General features: G+C 39.2%; 1 protein-coding gene across 1 annotated transcript in view; it reads right to left on the reverse strand.

Annotated features, from left to right (window-relative positions):
• Positions 1–779, reverse strand: part of LOC147605566 (uncharacterized) — an 892-nt gene extending 113 nt beyond the window's left edge. The window contains exons 1-2 of the mRNA XM_086793556.1: positions 553–779; positions 1–422 (exon numbers count right to left, since the gene is read on the reverse strand). The exon at positions 1–422 is cut by the window's left edge and continues 113 nt beyond it. Coding sequence (XP_086649682.1) covers positions 45–422; positions 553–666 — 492 coding nt within the window. The 5' untranslated portion in view covers positions 667–779 and the 3' untranslated portion in view covers positions 1–44. The remainder of the gene's footprint in view (positions 423–552) is intronic.
• Between the last annotated feature and the right edge of the window lie 23,693 nt (positions 780–24,472).

Here is a 24,472-nt window from a genome sequence, read left to right on the forward strand (position 1 = left end):
AAAAGCTGATCACGAGATTATTATTTATGAGACCGGACTTGCAGCTAGCGTGTCGCCGTTACAAGACCGGACATGGGCCGGCCGTTGGCACCCACAACGCAAGTCCAGCCTAAAGCTCCATCATCATCGGTAACACAGCAATCGAGATCCACGCTGACCTCTATAATCTCAGTCGACGTTTCGTAACAGTACGCATAGAGGACATGGCCGTCGTTGAGCGTCGTGTTGGAGCATGATGACGTGAAATTGCCGTAGCCGGAAACACAGTGAAGCTGGGAATCGTAGGCTCCGAAGTAGATGTGCTCGTTGAGGTCAAGCGATGAGGTCTCGTACACCCCACTGTCGTCCTCACAGCTTGCGGTGAGGTTCGCAACATCCAGAGTCGCATTGGTGCAAGATGTAGACAAGTCACCCGAACAATACTGCAGGAATCAATAATCAAGATTAATTAACAGGCATTAGCAGCAGAGGATCATGACCCATAACTACCATTAAGCTGCTGCAACTGAGATGATCAGTGATTAAGCATCATAATTAACGTGACAGTCTGACCTCTAGATCTACAGGACAGTTGAAGATAGTGCCCTGGCTTGTTGTGCTGCTGAACACGGAAGCCAATACGACGAGGAAGATGAGAAATGCTGCAGAAGAAGAAGAAGCAGCCATTTTGTGAGAAATTGCAGGTTGCGAGAGGAGATGTATCTTATATTAGCTAGCTACATGGTGAGGGACTGTTTTTTTTTGTTTTGTTTTTGGTAAGCAAGCAAATCGCTCATGATCTACACAAGCAAAACGTGTGTTTAATTATATGGAACACACATAACAGGAGCTACTGGCTAGACATTAATAAACAAAGAAAGCATAGGCTGTCGCTTCAATCCACATAATTTAAAAAGAGTCGTATGAGCTTACGGCTCTCGCTTCAATCCTCCACCGGTTGAACCTTCTACCCAAATACAGTAAACCCCGGGTATTTAATTCTTAAACAAAGTTTGAACTCTGCGTCTCAAAATCCCCAAGTTTTGAAGCCATATATGCCCTTACTTTTAAATTGAAGGGGCAATGGTCTTCTCAGGAGAAGGGTTGCCCTTCTTTAGAAAAATGATGTTTTTTACTTACCACTCATTCTGAAAACCCTTAGCTTAAAAAAAAAAGAAATATAACTATATTTATAAACTATTCAACCACATACAATAGTCCACCTTTTATAAATGCCATAGGATCAGTTAAGATCTCCTCAAGAACCTAGTACAACTCTTCACTATTTAATAGTCCATTGAACCTAGTACAACTGTTCACTATTTGAAAACCCTTGGCTTAGAATGTTGTTACAAATTTGTTACTTTACTACTTGTAATCTACATGTCTGCATTCTAATATTTCACTTCCACACTGATTCCCTATATCAAAGAGACCCTTTGTTGGATAAGCTCAAATTGTTGTCACACAAATTGATCTCTTTTTTCTCTTGATAGCCAACGTACACCATAAATACAAATTCCATGAAAATGTACAGCAAGTGAAATGCATGAAAATATCCAGAAGCTCTTCTTGTTGTAACATGGATTCTCCCAACCAGTCGTGTACCATGGTTTTCAATTAACTTAGAAGGAGGTCTCAATTGTATATCAAGTCTCTTTTGGACTGTTTTATGTGCATTTGATCTTCTAAAGATTGCTTTGAATGATTGTACTTCCCTCTTCTACAAAAGGAGTGTTTGGCTTTACTTGAGTTCATACTTTATATTTAATCTATTTTTCCTTCCTTATTAATTGAATAGGCCCAAGAATATTTTATTCTCGAAGTTGGGAGAAAGCTTCTCACAAACGTGTTTCTTTTTTTAGTGGGAGGTAACACTTCCTTTTCAATTTCATCTATATTTTCATCTTCCCTAAAAGAAACAAGGTAAAGGTTAGAGAAATCTTCCCTTGTATCTCCCTTTTTTTTTGACCCGGGGGGGGGGGGGGTGTTGTATCTTCTATCTTGCATTATGAGAGAAATTGACTTATATTTAGGGCCATATGTGTTCACTCTCATTCACTCTCACTAAAAGTGTCTCCATATTGTGGGTGGCCAAGACTTAGTTTGCCTTATAAGTGGATTTATAAAATTTTAATTACATATCTCATAATTCATCCTTAAATCTCAATCATTAGGAATCATTTATATGCATATTGCCATGCGCTAGGAGCTTAAATTGACATAGACTCACACTTTTCCTTCATAGGTAGTGTCCATCCATTGGTGGTTGTTGTGGGTGCTAAAGATTAATGCATATGTTGCACTTGATATTGGTGTGCATACTATTGATCTTTGGTGAAGATAACCATGTTAACAATGTGGTTAACAAGTGTTACATATATACGTGACTTCAATAGAGAGTGTTAACATGGTTATCTTTGGTGAAGATAACCATGTTAAGAATGTGGTTAACAAGTGTTACATATATACGTGACTTCAATAGACAGTGTAGCACCAATAATTGGACATTAAATCAATAACACAAGACCCTTTTAAAATTCTTGGAAGATGCCACTTTGACTTTGTATGAAGGGTTTACTATAAGTTTAAGGGGCCCCTATAAGTGATATATTTAGTGACATTTGGGCCCCCACAAGAGTGTTGGTAAGAGTGTCATATAAATCGAACATGTTGTTAAATGACATGTTTAGTAAAACAATTTATGTCACTAAATGACATAATATAGTTCACAAGCTTATTAAAGTATTACCATTTTTTGTGTCGCTAAGCGACACACTGGATTTGGGTTTTTTAAATGCCCATGTCAATATTCTATTGAGAGTATCTCTCTCTCTCTCTCATACAAGTCCTGCAATTATAGGACTGTAGTGATGGGATCCATTTAAGAATTTGGTTAGGTTTTGTCCCGGGTACCAGGGAAAAGAGTTCCCAGGGCCCCTACCTTCAATCTCTCTTACTAGTTAACGAAATTTTTGAGCGCCTACCCCAACTCCCTCTTTGTTAAAGCTACATGGGTGAACAAACCTTTGTGTAGCCACTTGAAGTCCTAGTGCATTTGTGTATACGTAGTATATATGTTTGCAAGGTACGTACTTTTTACCCTTATCCATCCCGAACTCAAAATCTTCACAACTACACGATGGGAATGCACAAATTTTTACCTTGTATGTCTTCCCACCATGAGCCTCACTTCCCGAGGTTGATACTAGAAATTCCATGTCCTCGTTGGCTTGAATGATGTTCCTTTCAGTAACTTGACATTGAAGGCTGGTAGCTAGGATCATCTTTGCATCCATATCTTTTGTTACAACTGTTGAAACAACAACCTTTTTACCTCCACGATGTGTTGGTTTGGCATCCATACCATGCAAGTCTCCTGCTTCCCTCCCTCCATTGTGTCATGGGTAGTTCTAGCAGCCCTTCCCCTTGAAGGACCTATATTCAATAAATCAAACCCTACATCCCACAAACCTTCAATCTCTACCCTCGTAAGATTTGTGCCTTGTTCCACTGGAAACATTATTGCGAACAAAATAGGTAATATTTCTTGAAAATGAGAAACATTTGGCATCTTTTAGAGATTCTAGCAAAAACATTGTGTTTTTTTATCTCTTTTTAAAAAGTGGTCTACGCATGCGTACAACACTACCAAAAAATGATAATATTTTGGGTACTTTACACATTTCTTATAAAAAACTTGTTTACAATACTTGATGTTTTGTTATTAACGCTATGCAAAACATCAATTTTCCACAAAACTTGATGTTTTGCATCAACTCGATGCAAAACATCAACTTTTCTATAAAACTTGATGTTTTGCATCAACTCGATGCAAAACATCAACTTTTCTATAAAACTTGATGTTTTGCATCAAAGTAGGGACCGATATGATGATTGGTTTAGGCACCAATTTTTGGGCCAATTCCCTTTCAATGCTACCCAAAAATGAGATTCTTGCCGAATCTGAGTTTGCTACTCTAATCACTATCAAACTAGTACCTATTACGTTTAGCATCTTAGGGGCTGTTACGGCGTATAATGCAAATCTTTTCGCGAACGAATTCCTTTTCGCTTTTGGAACTAGTACTTTCGGTAATGCTTTGATGCAAAACATCAAGTTTTATAGAAAAGTTGATGTTTTGCATCGAGTTGATGCAAAACATCAACTCTACCACAAAACTTGATGTTTTGCATCAAGTTTCAAATACTATGGAGAAGAAAGTTGGAGGATCACAGGTCCATTTTCACAAATGGCCTATCGTAGTAGCGATTCTGTCTATGATGGCATGCTCAGATAATCTATTTCACAAATTTTGAGTACCAATATGACTATGTTTTGATGCGATGTGCAGACGTCAGAAAGCGATTTGGTGAATCACCAAATCGCTTTGTGACGTCTGCACATCGCATCAAAACATAGTTGTGTTGGTTCTCAAAATTTGTGGAATAGGTCGCCTGAACATGCTAGCGGAGACAGAATCACTAAAATAGGCCGTTTGTGAAAATCGACCTCCGATCCTTCAACTTTCTTCTCTGGAGCATCTGAAACTTGATGCAAAACATCAAGTTTTGTGTGGTAGAGGATGTTTTGCATCAACTTTGATGCAAAACATCGAGTTGTGTGGAAAAGTTGATGTTTTGCATCAACTTTGAAGTAAAACATCAAATTTTAGGGGGCTACTTTTCTTAACTTTGAAATATTTTTATATTTTTTACGAGAATTATTTTTATTTTTATCACCAATAAATCTATAAAAGTGCATTCCAAATAGTAGATAGTAGCCAATAAAATCTCAAAAAATTTAAAAAATCTTATAAATCATAGAATTAAAGAAAAATATACCTAGGATAAGGTGATATAGGTAGAATATAGGTTTAGGGCTAAAGACCTGAAAAACACTTATGGTCGCAATCTTTGACTACAAATTTGAGAGGAGGTCATAAAAAAAATGCTTGTCTATGTAACTTTGTAACCTTTGTATCATAATTAATATTGTTACATAGTAGATGCCAAAAATTCATGATAACAGAAGAGGTAGATGATATAATCCATGATGACTTGTAATCCATTGATTTTAATCTAGATGTGCAAGGCTCTATTAATTGAAAAACCATGAGGCGATTGATTTACTAATCTTGATTTTTATTCTACAATTTAATTTTAAATGTGAAGAGCTATAATAAATACACATGGTAGGATCATCTATGTCGAGGAGGGAGGTACATGTGAGCCTGGACTCTACCATGCCTATGTCCAGTAGTATGCTCTCTAGCATAGGGGATCTTGAATCTACCGTCATCTTCGTAAAAGCTATAAGCTCTTCTCTACCACCATTCTAGAAGCCCTGAGCTCCTCTCTTTTCTCTTTATACAAAAAGACAATGTCACGAGCGACGAGTGAAGATTGCATCCTTCACATGTCCTTCAAATAATTATAACCAGAGTTTATTCTACACTACCCTTAGACATACCATCTCTCAGCATCCTTCACATGTCCTCCAAATAATTATAACCAGAGTTTATTCTACACTACCATTAGACATACCATCTCTCAACATCCTTCACATGTACTCTAGATAATTATAACTAGAGCTCATTCCTACACTACTCTTAGATATACCATCACCTACATTCATGATAATGGTTATCTGGATCAAACATCAACATATGCATACTATGAATTTTTGCCGCCACCACATATGTACATGATATAAGCTACAATTTCTTCCCGCCACCCTTATCCATATCACATAACAAGAATTTCCTTTATGAAAACAAATGCGTATGTGGGTCAAAATTTACACTCATAGGCTATATGATGTCTGCCTCTAAAATTATCATGCCCGAAAAAATATTTCAATTTTCTACTCTTTTAACATGCTTAGGTTTACTCAGAGCCTCCATAGTTACCATCTTCTACATATATATATGAATAGAAGTCTACCTTTGCACACCTTTAAGCTGACCTCTTTAAACTCTTAGCATTGGTTGTTTATCATGCCCATTATCTGTTTATAAATAATAGAGCAAATAATTATGTCATGCAAATTGTCAAGGTAAGTATATACTAAAGGCTTTGCTATTTGGGTCTAGAAATAGACTCAAGAATGTTTGTAGAAATTTTCATAAATTATGGAGCTTACATTGTTATGTATTCTAATATTTTTTGAGTGCTTGTTGTCAAATAATGTGCATATTTATGCATAGTGGTAGAATTTGTCCCAAGAAAGTCCATGAAAAAAAGTATCTTGCATTCATGAAATTTATAAAACAAATTTTTATTTAAAAAATATTGATATTTCTTTAAGTTATGTAGGCTCCTATGTCATTTTTGTAAGTCAAGTTTATTTTTATGTCACAAACAATAGGAGTTTATAAATCTATGAAGGTCACACGTGTTCTCAATCTTTAAAAAAAAAGCAAATTTCATGTAATTTTTAAATTTATAGATGGAATTCTAGATATGTTTTCAAAAAACTATGTTTTTAAGCCATTTTTTAGATTTCACACATTTTGGGAGGGAATCTTTTTAGCTAAGCCTCGTCAGTTACCTATTTTTCTTGCAATAGTGTTTGGACACTTTGTCGGCCTAGAAGTAGGCTTCTCAATGACTATATCAGAATATTCTCTACTGTGTGAGACACATCATCACCACAAAACCACACAATTTGCTTTTGAACACCACCTGGAAATTGAATGAGTCCTTCAAATCATGGTGCCGAGACACTTGCCAAACCACCTCTCCCTTTCCCACCATCAATAGCCTTGTCACATTTCCTACCCTCTCCTAGTAGATAGCCCAGACATCTTGCTCCACACCCTAGTTTAGTTCATTTAATGGCCCACTTGGTTCGGTGAACAATCATCTCACCGTGTTGGCTTCTATTAATGGTTTCCTGAGCAGCCTGACAATGATGACCTCTATGGACCGATCGAGAAACAAACCATACTCAGACCAATGGGAGTTTGTTTTCATGATGGGTTTTCCAATGCCTCTTACTCACTTTCTATGTACTGTTCTAGCATCACCATTCGTAGAAGCTCTCCCAGTTGCTGCATTCATCTCCACGGCTGCTTCATTGCTGAGGTCAATTATTGTCTGAGGCACAATTGAGGTAGATTTTGTAGAAGCACTCCTTCTTTTGAGCTTCTCAACAAGCCATGTACCCTAGTGTCCACCTCTCAAATAAGCATCATATCTTGCACTTTGCAGTAGCGAGGTCATTCGCATAGGCATCAAATAGGGTAATGTATTTCACACCATCATTTGCTGCTATCCAGCTTCCATGAACATACTCTACTAGACTAGCCCGGGCACCAAAAACTTGTCATTGTATTTCATAGCCTATTAAAAAAAAAAATTCATCAAGTACAAATGCATATTTCTCAAACAACAAGCTAAATGTATAGCAACTTGTGTCATTACCCCAACCATGTATTCTCCCAGTGTGCTACTGTAGCATGCCACCACACAAGCCATGTTTCCAGTATGGTTATCTTTGATTTGTCCACATGCCTGCTCCTCAGCTAATTCCTCAAACCATCAAGTTCAAATTTGGCAGCCTATTTTGATGGTGCACCTTTCCATTGCCGGCATCTAAATTTGAACTCCTCTTGCAAATGGGGTGGAATACAAGCAATTGCATGTTTGTGAAGACTTTGTTCCTCCCAATGGAAAGATCAAGAGCGGTCTCTTCCTTTCATCTCCTTGTCCAGGCCACCATTAAACATCATTCTTAGTGCACGCCAATTTGCTTGAGCTTCATCTCCCATAAATCCCCTAAATTTTTCCTTTTTATATCCTTCTCGCTCCATGACTCGGTTAAGAAGATCCCAAAACAATGTTTGTACTTCAATGTTCTCTACTTTGAATTACCCAATGGCTATTGTTGCATCTCCCAGACAAAAGGATTGTAAACATGGCATGCCATTGACATATCTCTCATTCTCTCACAAAGTAAAAAAAGATCCAACAACCTCCCAGTCCTCCCTTAGGTCTCATTTTGTTTACTAGTTCAACTGCCCCCTCCCCTTTTTGGGAGAAAAAGTGCACCCTTTGACCACTCTTACACCTCTCTTACAAACCATTGGTTTTTGCTTACATGGCGGGCTCCTATTTGTCAAAAAGTTAAACGTTTCCATAACCTCATGGCAAATTAAAGGGCCCAAAAAGACTCCATTGAGTTCCTAATGTAACTCTCTTTGGTCTTAGAGTTGCAAATGCAATCAGCTTTGCTACTTTCTCCAGTCTCTACCTTGAAAGTTACCTCATCCGTACTAATTTCCATTGCTTCCACCTTGTAACCATCACTTCCAAGAAACTTTGTCCCGGACACAATAAAGCACCTACCAAACTAGATGTCTAAGTGGAAAGCACCACCAGATCTCCTATTGATTCTTGGAAGTACATAGGACAATCCATCTTGCTCCCTCCCAACTAACTAATGCATAGAAATGGTTTGCTTTGTTGAGATATCGAGCTCGTCTAGTGAGGCGGTGGCCACTGATGACCCGCCTGGGGGATAGGCCCCACACTTACACCACTGGCATGGTTGGTGAGATCATGGGAAATATGTGGCCAGTGGGATGATAGGCTGTGTGACAGCCATTCTAGAGACTGGCATAGTTATAGCGCCAGCTCATTTAGTCGGGTTCACACTATAGAGAACCCGTGTATGTATTTGGTTGAGTACCTTTCATATTGTGTGTACTCTTATTCTTGTATATGGTGTGTTGAGTGTTGAGTAGAGAAGAAGATTTCAGCCTCTCACCTTGTGTGTTCTCTATTAGGGTTTTGTGAGTGTGTGTGTGTGCTTGCAAGAGCTTAAGCTCTCTTCCCCCCTGCATCTTTTCATGCTTATTGTAGGAAAATAAAGCAACCAACTCTTTAGCAAACACCTCCACAACACCATGCTCTATGGTAATCTCTATCTCTTTGATTTTTCTTTTTATCTCTAATCAGAATGAACTCCATAGTTTTTCTAACCAAGATAGAAACTACTAACAAAACTTCTAAAAAAAAGTTGAATTAGCAATAATAGCAATAAGGTGGAATTTATCAAGTTATTTTGCACATTGATGGTAATGATGGCGGCAAAGATATGGCATCAACAACAATACTCATGCATATTTAATAAAAAGTATTCTAAAAAAAGATAGATTAAATTGTTTTACTTATAAATTATCTCAAAAATAATTTCAAACATTATCCGATAAACACAAACTAATAAAATGTCTTCCATGGAAAATTACTTATCCAATATACGTTTTGCTAAGATATTCATAAGAGAAACTACAATTTTATTACATGATACTTATACTGCATGTGTCACTTCATGCAACAAATCTGCAAACTTATACTGCATTCAATGAAATATAATATTCCAACACTTTGAACAATTTAACAAGCTTTAATAATTTTAGTACAATATTCAATACTTAGTACCTCTCAATATCTCTTTAGTATCTATTTAATATCAAATAACAATACTTCAATGATCTAATCTCATTGATGTTAATATCATACTCCAACCCACCAAACACATTTAATAACTCCCAACGGCATATAAGTTAACACTCTATAATTTGATTAAGTCCAACTTTATCTAAGAGATCAAGGTCTAGTTAGTTTAACATATGAGACTGAGGTCCAAAGTGAGAAGCTATGTTAAAAAGTGTCTTGTAGAGATGAAGTGTGGAGGAAGAAGGGGTTTTACATCATCTGCAGTGGTATGTTTACATGACTCTCTCCTCTCCTCTGTGGTGGTAAGTGTTCAGATCTTTGTCTCAGAGACGGTCTTTTTGTATGTGTGGGTATTAGCCATGTGGGGTACCCCTAAGCATTGATTTTTGATCGTTGTCATGGGAATTTTCTATTGTTTTGCTACCTTACAAGTTTCACACACACATACACAATGAGTCATCACTAGTCTTCCTATGAGACATTTTATTCAATGAGCCAATTTGAGACCGTTTGATTTCACACACACATTTGGTATAGCTGAAGAGAAATCACTTTCAAGGTACAGATTTTCTACCTTACAGGCTTGTAAAATCTACCAAATTTCACAAGCTTTATACATTATAGTTTTCAAAAGCTTGTAAAATCTACGAAAACACACACTTGATTTCACATAGATTTGCTAGCTTACAAGCTGGTAAACTCTACAAACAAGTTTTATATATTTTGTAAAGTCTACCAAATTTCACAAGTTTTATATATTTTAGATTTCACAAGTTTTATTATTATAGATTGAAGCTTGCAAAACCTAAGTAAATTCACAAAAACAAACGGAAGAAGGTTGATGTAGAGGCATCCGACGAAGAAAGGCCTAGTAAGTCAAATCCCTCGTGTTGTTATCTATAATTGTAGACCACGACTGGGGGTAGTTCGCCAGGAAACTACCTCTCATGGCACCCCCACTTTCAAAATGTATGCACGTGTCTACATTGTAAGACAAATCTATTGTGTTGTTATTTGTACCCTTGAAGACTACGACTTAGATAGGTTTGGGAGTAAACTACCCCCATATGGAGTATTCACTTGATCTTCCAAGATGGAGTTTTATATTATTTTCTATTTGTTTTTTTAAAAAGGTCCAATGCTATTGTTGCTGTGTTTGGGTAGTTCACCAACAAACTACCCGTAGACGTAGTTGCCACATGAAATCAATGGAGGCTTAAATGTTTGTATACATGGGGGTTCAGAGTGTGCTCTCCTCCCCAATCATAATGGTATCGGGTATTGAGCACAATGTTTGATGCATATTTGGATTTGGACAAAGTATTTTGTTCCAGATCACTAGTTGGGAACATGTGTTTTTATCAAAAGGCTTCCAATAGTTTAGATCCTGTGGGCAGTACGGTGGCTATATATTAGTGTGCACTCTCTTTGGATGCTAGATTTCATAATACTATGCATGATAGAACTATCATGCACAATACTGTGCATGATAATACTATGCATACATTAGACATATAGTACATAGAAAAACTATCATACTACATATTGATGCCACTATGTAATGGCAAAAGCAAGGCGTCCCGAGGGTAGTTCACTGGCAAACTACCCCCTAGAGACTATGCAAACGATTGAGTGGCAATTATTTTTGGGTGTATTTGATGAGCATGAGTAGAGAATGTGACCATGGGTGTATTTGATGTGATAGCTTCTACATGGGTGTAGCAGTTGAGAATTTGACCATGTTCCTTTTTGCTTGTGTGTTCTTTGCAGGTTGAGATGCCAAAGAAGAGAAAAGTAACAACATCAAGGCCCAATCCTACAAAGAAGAAAGGGTCTAACATTGGGTCATCATCTGAGACATCTCAAGATCAAACTGTGAGCACTGAGGGAAGTGAGAATGTTGAAAATACCCTTGCATTGATACTAGTTAATCCTATAGATGCATTGCCAATCAATGAAGTAGAAAAGGAAACGGATGTGATTCCTCAAGTGGTTGTGAAGCAAAAAACAATTTTTGAAGAGTGTCACTATCAACCCAGGTGTTCATGTCCCTTTTGTGCCATTATGTAGATGTATTATAAATCCACGTGTAAGGGATCTCTGCCGTGATTTGTCAAAATTGAAAAGAGTGTTTGCACATAAGGTTTACAATCCATACAAATGGGTGTTCATTCTTTCTCTATAGTTCAAAGGATGTCACAGATGACATTGTGAAGTCATGGGAAAAGCATTGGCAAGACATCAATGTAGAATTGGAGGAGGAGTTAAAAATGAATCGAGTGGTCTATACTTCGAGGTAAAATGTGTTAAATTTTTTTTGCATGCATCTCAAGTGAGGTCAGCCAAGTCCATTTGTGGATATATAAGCACCCTAGCTCCATTGTAAAAATCATCTAATTCATTTGCTATTGTGTTGGTTCGAATACTCTCTCTCTCTCTCTCTACCTCTCTCTAGCATTTGTGCACCCTCTCTCTCCCTTCCTCTCTCCCTTAGCGTTTTCTCACTAACGCAATACTGCTTCTGCATTATCAACTTTGACATGGTATCAGAGCTGAGGCACGTCAACGCCTAGGGGATCGGAGCGCGAGGAGAAGGCAGATCTCGGCTACGTTTTTTCAACCGGGAGAGCGATTGATTTGCTGCGTTTTTTAACCGGGAGAGCGATTGATTTGCTACGTTTTCATCATGAGAAGCACCCTTCTTGGACCAACATTTTTGCTATAAGAGGGGGACTGATTGGATCTAGCAGTGTTTTCATTGCAGAGAACCCCTTCAAATTTGCGTTTTTCAGCTAGAGGAGTGCTGATTTTCAGCGTGAAGTTGGACGAGATTTGGGCTGCATTTTTTTTTTGGAGAGGTGGATCGGATTGACAAAGGAGATGGGTCTCCTGAGTTCGGGCAAGGACGACAAACTGAATGGTAACAATTATGCACATTGGTACTCATGAGGCTATGAAAAGGCTTATGGGACATTGTTGATGGCTCGGAGGAACATCCCCGAAGGGATAGCAATCGGTTCACATGTCTTCAAGAGGAGGAGTTTCTCAAATCTCTTATGGATTGGGATGCTCACAATGCGAAGGCAATGTCGGCGGCGGCGATTGCAGAATCTCTCACCAAGGAAATTTCCCCTGTCATACAGACTTTGAAGCTACCAAGGAAATGTGGTCAAAGCTTGCAGGAATGTTTGATATCGAGACTCAACAATGCCAGCAGTAACCCTTCTCGGCTAGTTGTTTTCCATCAAGTTTGAAGCTAGGACCTCTATGCAATCATTTCTAATGAAGGCAAAGGTTATCCATGATCAGTTATTGGCTATGAATAGTGCGTTAACTAGTACCCAGTTAGCTGCCTTAGTTCTTACAAAGTTGCCTGAGGAGTACGAGATGGTCTCGAGGGCATTACGCTTACAAGTCACGAAGGAAAAGCAGGAATTTGATGATCTCAGGTCTTTTCTCATTGAGGAGGAAGTAGTGCTCATTTCCCAAGGCAAGATTCGAGTTCTGAAGGATGTAGAATCGGCACATGTTGCATCGGAATCCAATAAGAAGTCTAGGAGCCATTGTTATGAGTGCAAAAAGCGAGGGCATTTGGCTCGAGATTTCAAATCCAAAGCTAAAGCTCAAGGCTCGACGAATGACAAAGGCAAAGGCAAAGCTGACGAGGATGACAGTGAACAGTGATACTACCAAGGATGATACGGCTTCTACTGGTGTGGTGAGGACTACACTGGCACATGCTCTAGCATTCTAGCTTGGTGGATGGATGCTACCACATGCTTCAGCCAGAGAGAGGCACGTGAGTGGCAGAGAGGGGCAGTCTGTGCTCCCGTTTTGATGACTTGGACCCGTGTGTCAGAGTTGGATAGTTGGTACTATATTGGGTGCCATATGGAGAGTGTACTTACATAGATGATCACCTTTACACACATGGAAACATAGAAAGATTGATAAATAGTAGTAGGGGAGGGCAAGGAGTGTAGCCAAACTGTATTTTTAAGGAGAAAATTTGCACTGAGTAGTACATGTCACTACAAGTTTCTAGTTATGTAGTAGTTGCCACTAAGAGTTTACAAGCTGGGGAGGAGATTACATATTTTCCATACCCACTTATACTCATCGTACACATCAATAGGTAGGATTACCATTAGATGTTCCATTGGGACATCGCACGAGGGTGTGATGATTGTACTCAAATATTTTTGTACTCGGATGATTATCCTCATATTGTTTTGTACTCAATAACGTTTTTGAACACTAGTCATATATTTTTGTAATCATATGATTTTTGTTTTGTGTATAATTGTATTCATATGAAATATTTAATGAAAGGAAAGATCATGTTTCTATTCATGTGTATGTGTGTGTGTGTGTGTGTGTGTGAGAGAGAGAGAGAGAGAGAGAGAGAGAGAGAGAGAGAGAGAGAGAGAGAGAGAGAGAGAGAGAGAGAGAGACCACAAGGGTGAGTATTGAATTTTGTCCATGTTTTATTGGTGGTTTAGGAAACAAACGATATTAATGAGGTAGTCTATAGAGATCCTAGCCCTCATCATGGACCACATATTTCACAACTGCCATGAGAATATGTTAATATCATAAGAGATAGAGATCCCATCCAAAATCCAAATCTAAAATGTCATAGATCACGTAACGATACACATCGTCCCACCTATCTGATGGTGGTGAAACTTTGCAAGTAGAGGGGTAGCATCCCCATGGACCCACTTACAAAGTTTCATCCACATCGGACGTCGTATGATAATGATGCTCCATCCAAACCCGCTATTTTTTGCATAGGAGACCCCTTGGGCACTATGCAAAAAATAGTGGGTGGGCAGCACACCGTCTCGTCCATCCGACATCCGATAGTTGGGTGAAACTTTGTAAGTAGAGGGCTAGCAAGACCATGGACCCACTCACAAAGTTTCTCTTGCATCGGATGCCATATGATGATATTGATTTTCCCCCCGGTCCCGCTATTTTTTGCATAGGGGACCCCTTAGGCACTATGCAAAAAATAGCGGGTGGTAGCACACCGTCTCGTCCATCCGACGTTTGATGGTGGGGTGAAACTTTGCGAGTAGAGGGGTAGCAGTCCCATGGACCCACTCACAAAGTTTCTCTTGCATCGGATGCCGTATGATATTGATGCCCACCCAAACCTGCTATTTTTTGCATAGGGGACCCCTTGGGCACTATGCAAAAAATAGCGGGTGGTAGCATGCCATCCCGCCCATCTGGTGTCCGATGGTGGGGTGAAACTTTACAAGTAGAGGGGTAGGAGTCCCATGGACGTGCTCACAAAGTTTCACTCGCATATCACACGCCGTATGATAACATTTGATTCCCCACACAAACCCGCCTTTTTTTGCATAGGGAACTCCTTGGGAACTATGTCATAGTGGGTGGCAGCGCACCGTCCCACCCATCCGGCATTTGATGGTGGTGAAACTTTACAAGTAGAGTTTTAGAAGCCTCATGCTTGCAAAGTGTTACCCACATCGGACGTTCTATGATAATGATGCCCCACCCAAACTCGTTATTTTTTGAATAGGGGACCCCTTGGGCACTATGCAAAAAATAGCAGGTGGCAGCACACTATCTCGCCCATCCAGAATTTGATGGTGGTGAAACTTTGTAAAAGAGGGGTATCAACCCCATCACCCACTCGTAAAGTTTCACCCACATCTCGGATGTCGTATGATAACGATGGCCCACCCAACCTGCTATTTTTTGCATAGGGGACCCCTTGGGCACTATGCAAAAAATAGCCGGTGACACACACCGTCTTGCCTATCCAATGTCTGATGGTGGTGAAACTTTGTGAGTTGAGGGATAGCAGCCCCATGGAACCACTCGCAAAGTTTCACCCGCATGGAACACCGTGCGAGCGTGATGTCCCACTCACTCGCAAAGTTTCACCTGCATGGAACACCGTGCGAGCGTGATGTCCCACTCACTCGCAAAGTTTCACCACCAAACCATTAATAGAAAGATACAAAATATATGGGCACAACTGAAAAGCCAACTCATAATATATATGGATAGGAGATACAAACTGATAGAAAGATACAAAATGAAGGGAAATAGATATAAAAAATAAGACGGAGGAGGCTACAACATCAATCCACAAACTCTCTAGCTCTGAGGCTCTCCAAGATGCTCACGTGCTCGTGTTGGGCTAAGGACCATCATGGGGGGCCTCCAGGGCTTCTTGTTTGTTAACTATCTGAAGCATGAGTTTTATAGTAAGAATTAGATGACAATATATAATCAACTCCTTGCTCCACTCATACTACACAAACTCAATCTAACCCTTGCACATCTGACCCTGTGCATAGTAGTGACATGCAACTATCATGTTGTGGCCATCATATGAGAATCCATAATCATCAGTCACATCACACTCAAAGGTGCACTTGGGCCTAGTTCACCTCATAATGTAGTAGTCCACCTCCTCCTCATTGCCCTCCTTGGAAATGACTGCAAAAACATCACCCATTGTCAAAATATCTATCAAAGAATCATGATCTGCCCCCCCCCCCTCAGGTCGTGTGAGAGGATCAAAAGTGGTGGAGGGTAATTCTCCTCACTCTGGCCTCAACACATGCTGCTGCAACCAAGGACCAGTCCACTCTCCCATCTTGCATAGTGAATAGTAACCATCGATGCATGGCCTACAAAAGCATGAACGACGCCATGTGAAGATGGTGGGGTCATCATAGGATGTGCTCTTAATGGAGTGTAGCCTAAGTGTGCCATCCACTATCGCATAATCTGGAGAAACACCATCAAGGACACTACTGTCAGCACAACAAAAGAACCTCCTAACAATCCTAGCATCTCGCTCAGGGATGGAAGAGGCAACACTAGTGGTCAAATGCGCATTTCACCAATCCACTACATGTTGTGCATCTCGAAAGCACTCATTGTCACGACGGAGCTGCTGACGTCTAAGGGAATGTTTAATACACGCACCCACACTCGGGGGGTGCACTTCTAAAAAATTATATGTATCACGTGCGTTCAAGGGGCATTTAAAAAACCCCTTAACTAAAATTTTTCCCCCAATAAAACCACCCCTCTTTACTTATGAACTAACGGATTTTTTTTAAAAAGTTCAATTAAAATACCCCTCCTGTTATTGTAATCCTGTTAAATTTTTTCCAAAATTTGAATTAAAATACCCCTCCTTTTGATCGCACGTGGTACACTAAATTTTTTTGAGGTGAACCCCCCAAGCACCCGCACCACGTGCTCCCCCTTTCCATGCCATGTCACGAAGAAGCTCCAGATCACCTGATAGCCTGCCATGTGATGCCAAGAACATAGCCACAATAAATTTGACGAGCACTCTTGAACTGTGACCCACATCCATCATGCCATATCCACCGCCCTGTCCATGTGACTCCATGCTCTCTTAAAAAGTCATCATGACAACAGAAGCAATGCTGCACAAACTGAGTGCTGTGAGAGTGATCATCACTAATGTAAAAGTGATACTCTCTAATGATGACTCGCTCCTCTGGGGTGCTCGCTATGCCATCCATTGCTGCCTCTGCATGCTGATAACTAATATGCACCATGATGGCCACCTAGTCAAGCACACAAGAATGGGAATTGTTAGATTCATAGACAACAATATAAAATATATTGAAGACCTTAAATTGAAAATGAGGTAATTTATTATGCAATACCTGCTCAGAAAATTAGTACTCTGCCTCAATCTCTTGCTATGGTGCGAATGTGTAATTCTTTGTGAAGTCAACCAGAGATACAACTACACCAATAAGAAATTGCTGCAGGCTCACATGAAATTGGCAATCCTACCACTTGGCACCATGAGCATGATTTATGTAGGCAAAGATGGAATCTATAAATGTGCTCATGTACTCGCCACATGTTTAATGGTGCTCCACTAGTTGTAATCTTGTCGACTTCCTATGTGTCACATACTCATACTATCGCTATGTCACCACCTTAGCCACCGAGGAATCCTCCTCACACAAGCGAAGCACGGCCAAGTTGCCGCGCGAGGTACAAGTCCCCACCATGACACAAGCCATTTGATGGGTAGATGGCATCCTCCGCCTCCTATAGGCATAATAGTAGCGAGTGAATAAAATCCCTTGGGCTATAAGGAACCACCCCCCGATGGCCAGGCAAGCCACAAAAGACATTATACAAAATCTGAAATCCAACATGGTACCTACAAAAACATGTGTCACATTGCCTCAAGTAGCGGCTTCCAAGCATCAAATGAATGCTGGCTGATGGTGATCTTAGGATGTTCAAACCTGAACTCAAAATACAACTCTGTCTTTGTCATCTCAAGAAAGCAAGCCCCATGCACTATGTACTCCCCCATGACGAACCCTATGTCGTAATGCCTTCTTGTACTCTGGTGATGCACGACAATGCTCCTTCCAAAACCTTTCTATCATCGCCCTCATCTCAGGGTCCAAAAAATGACTGCATCTAGGTGCACGACCACTACTAGCCCATAGAGCACCCTCAATCCCATTGTCCAAGTTCTGTCTCCTCACAAACCTTGCATGAAGTGCTCAACGATGAATCTGAAGTATGTGAGAAGTGGCACAATGCGTACCTGGTAGGATACTGCTCGAAATAAATGTTGTAAGGGCATGTCTTGCAGCAAATCCATTTGGATGCATCTTAGCAGCTTGATTGTGTTGTAGGGCTACCTCAAGCTTAGTAGCACACCAACACCGGCCCTCCTCGAATGTGGGCTACAAATCGCAGAAGCGCGATACATTGTGCCATGCATGAGCGCCGTAGCAGCACATTTAGCACACTAGACTATGATGCCACCTCTCGAGGTCAACAAAGTACTTGTCGAAGATAGCATTGGCACAGTTTCATGCACCAGACCTGGAAAGGGAGTTCCCATGAGAAGATGTCTCATGAGCAACACTAGAGGGTGGAGTGGCAAGCACATGGTCAACAGTGTCGTCGGCATCGCCAAAGTGAGGAGTGCCGACAGCGGTAGGAAGGGCATGCGCACCACATTGAGGAGTGGCATCAAGGTCATGGGATGCACTAGATGGAGGAGTGCCGAGCTCATAGGTGTCACCCAAGAGAGGTACGAGCCCTTGCTTTGTGCTCACGATCTCTTATTCTCCTATCTTCCATGCTAATCCTTGCTTGCTCCTCTCATGAATAAGATGGATTGGGGGATCCTGTTGCCTATTACTTTTTCTACTCCTACGACTTTGTGAACCCATGCTAATAAGTAGAAAAAAAGAGATTAAGCATAAAATTGAAGGTAATTAAGATTAAAGTAATACTAGAACAAGATTAACATATGCTTGGAATGAAGCTATCTCCAAAGTTGGTGAAGCTCTAAGAATGAGGGAGACTCCAAAAATTGGGCTACATGTACCGAGCTAGTTAGTATTTCATTGGTTAAATTAGATTATGGATTAAATCTGGATTTCTATAAATTTATCTAATCTTTTTACATATAATGATATTTTTATTATAAAATACTATAAATATTAAAAGATAATTACATTTTTTTAGAAATGATGAATGAATTAATTATTTTAAGCAATGATTTTTTAATTAAAGAAAATTATTTATATAGTACATAAAATTTATTTGATTAATAAATAATATTTAAATTTCTTTAAAAATATTTCAAGCTTTCTCCTAATTTTTTTAAATAAAAAATATAAATTTTTAAATAGTAAGAATTTATTTAATTATATCATAATATTCACTTGATTGAAAAAATAAAATAAAATAAAATTAATAATATATTTTATTCAATAAATAATATCTATTTGATAAAAAATTTATATTTATTTTTTTCTTTTTTGGAGGAGAGCCTTAAAATTATATTATATAATTTATTTTAAATTTTTAATTAAAAATTTATTTTAATAATAATTTTTATTTATTTTTGTATGTGGTTAAGTATGAAAGAGGCATCCATTATTGATGTAGAAGTTGTCATGAATGTCAAGGTTTTTAGAAGAAGGTGCTAGTTGCTGAAGCCATGCATGGCATTATGAGCTATGGGGCCTTTGAAAAATGGGGGATATATGTTATAGGGCCTCTTCCAAGAACTAGAAGTAGAAAATATTATATCATCATTGCAGTGGACTACCTGACAAGGTGACCCGAAGCATATTTTACTTATAAATTATCTCAGAAGAAATGATTTTAAACATATATCCAATATCAATAAATTTTTTAATAAAATGTCTTTCATGGAAAACTTATTATCTAATATAGGTTTTGCTAAGATATTTATTAAAGAAACTTTTGAGTGACATATCTAATATACATTTTAATGAAATATCTTATATTGACAACTAGTTAGCTAATATACATTTTGCTAAGATAGTTCTAACGGTTATTAGCAACTATAGCTAACATCATAAAAATAGTTCTTGTTAATTTTCATTCTAAAGTCAATTTTATTACATGGTTCCAAAGTCCATTGATAATCTATTTAAGCTTGGGTACTTATGCGACGAGGAGGAGGTCCGACAACTGCAGGTATGGGGAGAATAGCAAGTCCACTACCACCTTGAGATTGATTTCCAATTGGTATTCGCGTTTCGGTTGTATCCTTGTTGCATGCGATGCGACCACATCCATCTTGATCCATATCTATTGGTAGAGGATAGATTCAAAATTTGGCTAGAACTAAGTTATACGGATCCTTGTACGGGGATGACCTCCTTTGTTGGCAATCACAAGGTGGGGAAGAAAAAGAGTACAGTGGGGGGGGGAGAGAGAGAGAGAGAGAGAGAGAGAGAGAGAGAGAGAGAGAGGGTGCATGAGAAAGAGAGTATAGGAGAGGAAGAGAGAGAGTGGGAGAGTACATAGGAAGAGAGAGAGTGGGAGAGTGGGCTCCCATGATGGAAGTGTGAAAGAGCTTCTCTCTAACACTGGTGTGCTACTTTGCTAGTTTCGGACAAGCCTAGCGTTTCTCATGAGCATATGATCCTTTTCCCCCTTGCATTATCCTAGATAGCTTTATTCCTCAAAGCCAGAAGTAACCATCAAATGCGGCTTGCTTTTAGCTTTATTTCAATTTCATGAGTAGCATAGTTTTCCTCATAATCCTTGAGTTTCCTTGAGGTGTAAGCTAATGGCTTTACTTCTTACAAGAGTACACCTCCAATATCCAATCCACTAGCATTGGTGACTACCTTAAAGCCTGCATCAAAATTTGGTAGTTGGAGAATGGGTGCACTTGTAAAGAGACACCTTAATCTTGTCAAAGCTATGTTATTTCCTTTCACTCCAAACTATCATTCCATTCTTCTTAAGTAGCTTTGTCAATGGCACAACTATCTTTGCATAATCCTGAATAAAGATGTGGTACCACATTGTGATATCAAGGAATCCGCAAATTCCCTAATATTTTGAGGCTGTGGCTAGTCCACTATATCTTGTACTTTTGTTGGACCTACTATAATCCCATCTTTAAAGACAATGAATCCCAAGTATTCAATTTTATATGTAAAGAAGGTACACTTACTTTTCTTGGCAAAGAGTTGATGATCCCTTAGGACTTGTAGAATTTCCCTAACCTGGTTTTCATGATCCTTTCCATGTTTTGAGTAGATTAGGATATCATCAAAGAACACTAAGACATGGTTGTCAAGTTGTTTCCTGAATATATCTTACATTAGCCTATTGAAAGTGGCTAGGGCATTGGTCAATCCAAATGGCATGATAGTATATTCATAATGTCCATACCTAGAGTTGAATGCCATCTTTGCGATATCTTCCTCTTTTACTCTGACTGAAAAAACTGAGGACAAACCAGGACCTTCCAAACAAGAAAAGCCTCTTCCAAAGCCTCGTGCGAGGGCGACAGCAAGAAAGAGATTAAATTATCAGGTGGTCCTTAAGAGAGATAAGAGTAGCACAGAAATCTACTAGTCTTCTCATCCCTCGACTGCCATTTACTCGGGTTGTCAGGGACATATCAGAAAGGTTAGTTGGCAAAATGAGAAACACAAATCTTCAAAAAGTGCGATGGGAGACCCAGGCCCTCATGTGTCTTCAAGAGGCTGCTGAAGATTTTTTAATCGACTTTATGAATGATGGATACATTGCTGCTGCATTTGCTCATAGGATCACTCTTATGAGCAAAGATTTTGTGCTTGTATCCAGACTTAGATATAAGTTTGACAAAGCTTTGGAGCCCATTCCAAGTCAAGATATGAGAGCTTTTGAAATTCTTAATATCCCTCCAGCAAGGCAACCCAAACAATCAGTTGTTATTGAAGATATTTCTCATACTTATGGTACAAGAAAAGCTCAGGATATCAAAGAAGAAGTTGAGAAAGAGAGAGAGCAGGAGAAGATTACAGAGGATGCCATTCTTTCTCAGCAAGCTAAAATTCTCCATGCATCCAATTTAGAGCTTTATCAGAATGTGACAGGTCAAATGATAGTAGATGTGTCCATGCATGGAGAGGATGAGGTTTATTGTGACATTGCCCCTGAAGACACAAGTATGCTTGTGAATCACAATATTGAGATATCTGACACAGTCCTCTTCATCTGTCTGAGGTTTGTGTGGATTTGCTTTTGTTTTCTTGATGAATTTCTCAGACTCCATATTTTGTTGACATGTTTTGTTTATGTCTCCAGATGTCTTATGAGGGATCTTCATGAATCAATGGCTGTGCAAGTGACCATTCTTGATCCCCTTGTTACACAGTGCCTTTTCAATAGGCAAGGGGATTTTGCAAGTTTTCTCAAAAACTTTGATATGCTTACCTGTAATTACATTGTATACCCTTATGTTTTTTACTCATACTCAATTATCTTTTGCCATAATAGACATTACAATATTCATAACTAATTGCAGTATTCATCTTATCACAGAGGCCATTGGAGTCTTATTATCTTCAATCTATTGGATAGAGATGTGATCTTTATGAACTCTTTAGCATCATTCATGGGAGAAGTAAAATGTAAGAATCAACTTTTCCATGGTTTATGTTCCAAAACAATTTCTTGTATGTTTTCAATTATTTGGTTGACCCTCAATATTTTATGCTTGCAGTGCTGCCAAACTTATCTTGAGTTTTCTAGGTTCTACCTATGTAGACTACAAACTTGAAGATTTTAAGTACTACAATCAGGAAGTTCCTTTGCAGAAAGACTCAACATCTTGTGGATGGATGGTGCTTGCTAATGCTTGGAGATATCTTGAGTCAAGATTTAGAATGACAACACTTACTGTAAGTTCATGAATGAAAACCATTGATTGATTTAGTGAATACATTTAGTGACCTATTTTCTTACTTTCTTATTTTCTTTTGTCTTAGTTGCATGAGTATCCAGATTCTTGGGTAAGTTGGGTAAGGGAGAAGGCAGTGTCCATGGTTTTGAACAGATCCATCAATCCATATGATCCTGATTCCCCCTTTCCACCTAATAAAGGAGCCAAGGATACAACTTCAAAGAAAAGGAAAAGGGAGAAGAAGGAAAGCAATGTCAAGGATGACTCATCCGAAAAGGATAAGACCTCTGCCAAAGAGAAGAAGAAAAGAAAGAAGAGCCCTACTAAGAGCAAATCTTCCAAGGGGAAAAAGAGCCATTCTAAAGAGAAGACCCATTCTAAAGGAAAGATCCCTCAGGCTACAGAGGAGAGCCCTACCCCTCCTACTAAAGAGAGGAGCCCTAGCCCTCTTGCTAAAGAGAAGACCCCTAGCCCTCCTGCCAAAGAGATGAGCTCTTCACCAGCTCAAGGGAAGACTCCTATCAAAGAGAAGATCCCTAGTCCTCCTGCCAAAGAGAAGAGCTCTTCTCCAGCTCAAGAGAAGACACCTATCAAAGAGAAGACCCCTGTCAAAGAGAGGAGTGCTACTAAAGGTCTTCCGTTTCACTCACCAGTGAAATTTAAAATTCAGAAGCATCGTTTATCCAACAAAGATAGTAAGAGGGCAAATGTTGGCTCTCCATTAAATTTCTTTTTCATGTTCCCCAAGAAGACTGCCAAGTCTCCAAGGCCAACCTCCAAAGAACCTTCTCCAAAACCAGACCCCACTGCCAAATCTCCCTCGCCAACACCTGAAGGTCTCAGAGAGGAGCCCAACTTACCACCATTTGAGGAATTCACTCTGAAGTCTTCCTCTCCAACACCTCAAGAGCTGAAAACTCCAGAACTTGAACCTCAATCAGCAAAATTTGATCGAAGCAAACAGAAGAGAGAAAGATTCTCTAAAGATGCAGGGTCATCTCATGCCAAAAGGAAAGTTGATTTTGTTGAGTGATTCCACAAATTGGCTTTTGTTTTGTTCATTTTGTCCATATGAACACACCCTTTTTGGGACAATATTCTGTGTACTTAAATTCAGTATCAATAATTTGATATTCAACTGTTAAACCTTGTTCTGTGTTGCGAACAATATGTTAACCAATTTTGTGAAGAAGTCAAGACGAAATTTAGCAGAATATATTGATTACATTATTGGAGAAATCCTTTTCAACTATACAAACTTGCCCTTGCAAGTGGCTCAAATACAACTTTTTTTGGGGGGAGACATGTGATGCATGAGGTTACACTCTCCATCCTTGTACTGACAACAATATCATCTACTTTGAATCTATATTCAGGTGATATTTCATCCAGAAACTCAAGCGACTCTCTTACATGTTGTAGTCGCCAGTTTGATGTTACTATGAGTTTCTTGGGATCTATGAATGGATGGACTATGATGTTAAATTCAAACTCTGGACAATTCTCTTCAGAATCCAAAGGGACCCAACTACCAAGCTTGCTTTTCCATCTCCTATAGTCATAGCCCAAAACTAGGGATTGGCGACACAGTTGGTATGAGATAGACAAAGAATTTGGGCTTACTCTACAACTGATATTGTCCCCCATATGAAAAGTTTTCTTGGTACTCCATCCTTCTCCAAGTACAGTGTCCAGATCAGTCAGAGATAGTCTTCTGTTAAGCCACATCGTTCTTGTCCTCTCCAATTCCATTGTTTTGAAACATCCCACAAAGACATGTATAGGCAA

The sequence above is a fragment of the Cibotium barometz genome, chromosome 59, assembly GCF_041138505.1.
Source record: "Cibotium barometz isolate CiBa-2024 chromosome 59, ASM4113850v1, whole genome shotgun sequence".
Classification (NCBI taxonomy): Eukaryota; Viridiplantae; Streptophyta; class Polypodiopsida; order Cyatheales; family Cibotiaceae; genus Cibotium; species Cibotium barometz.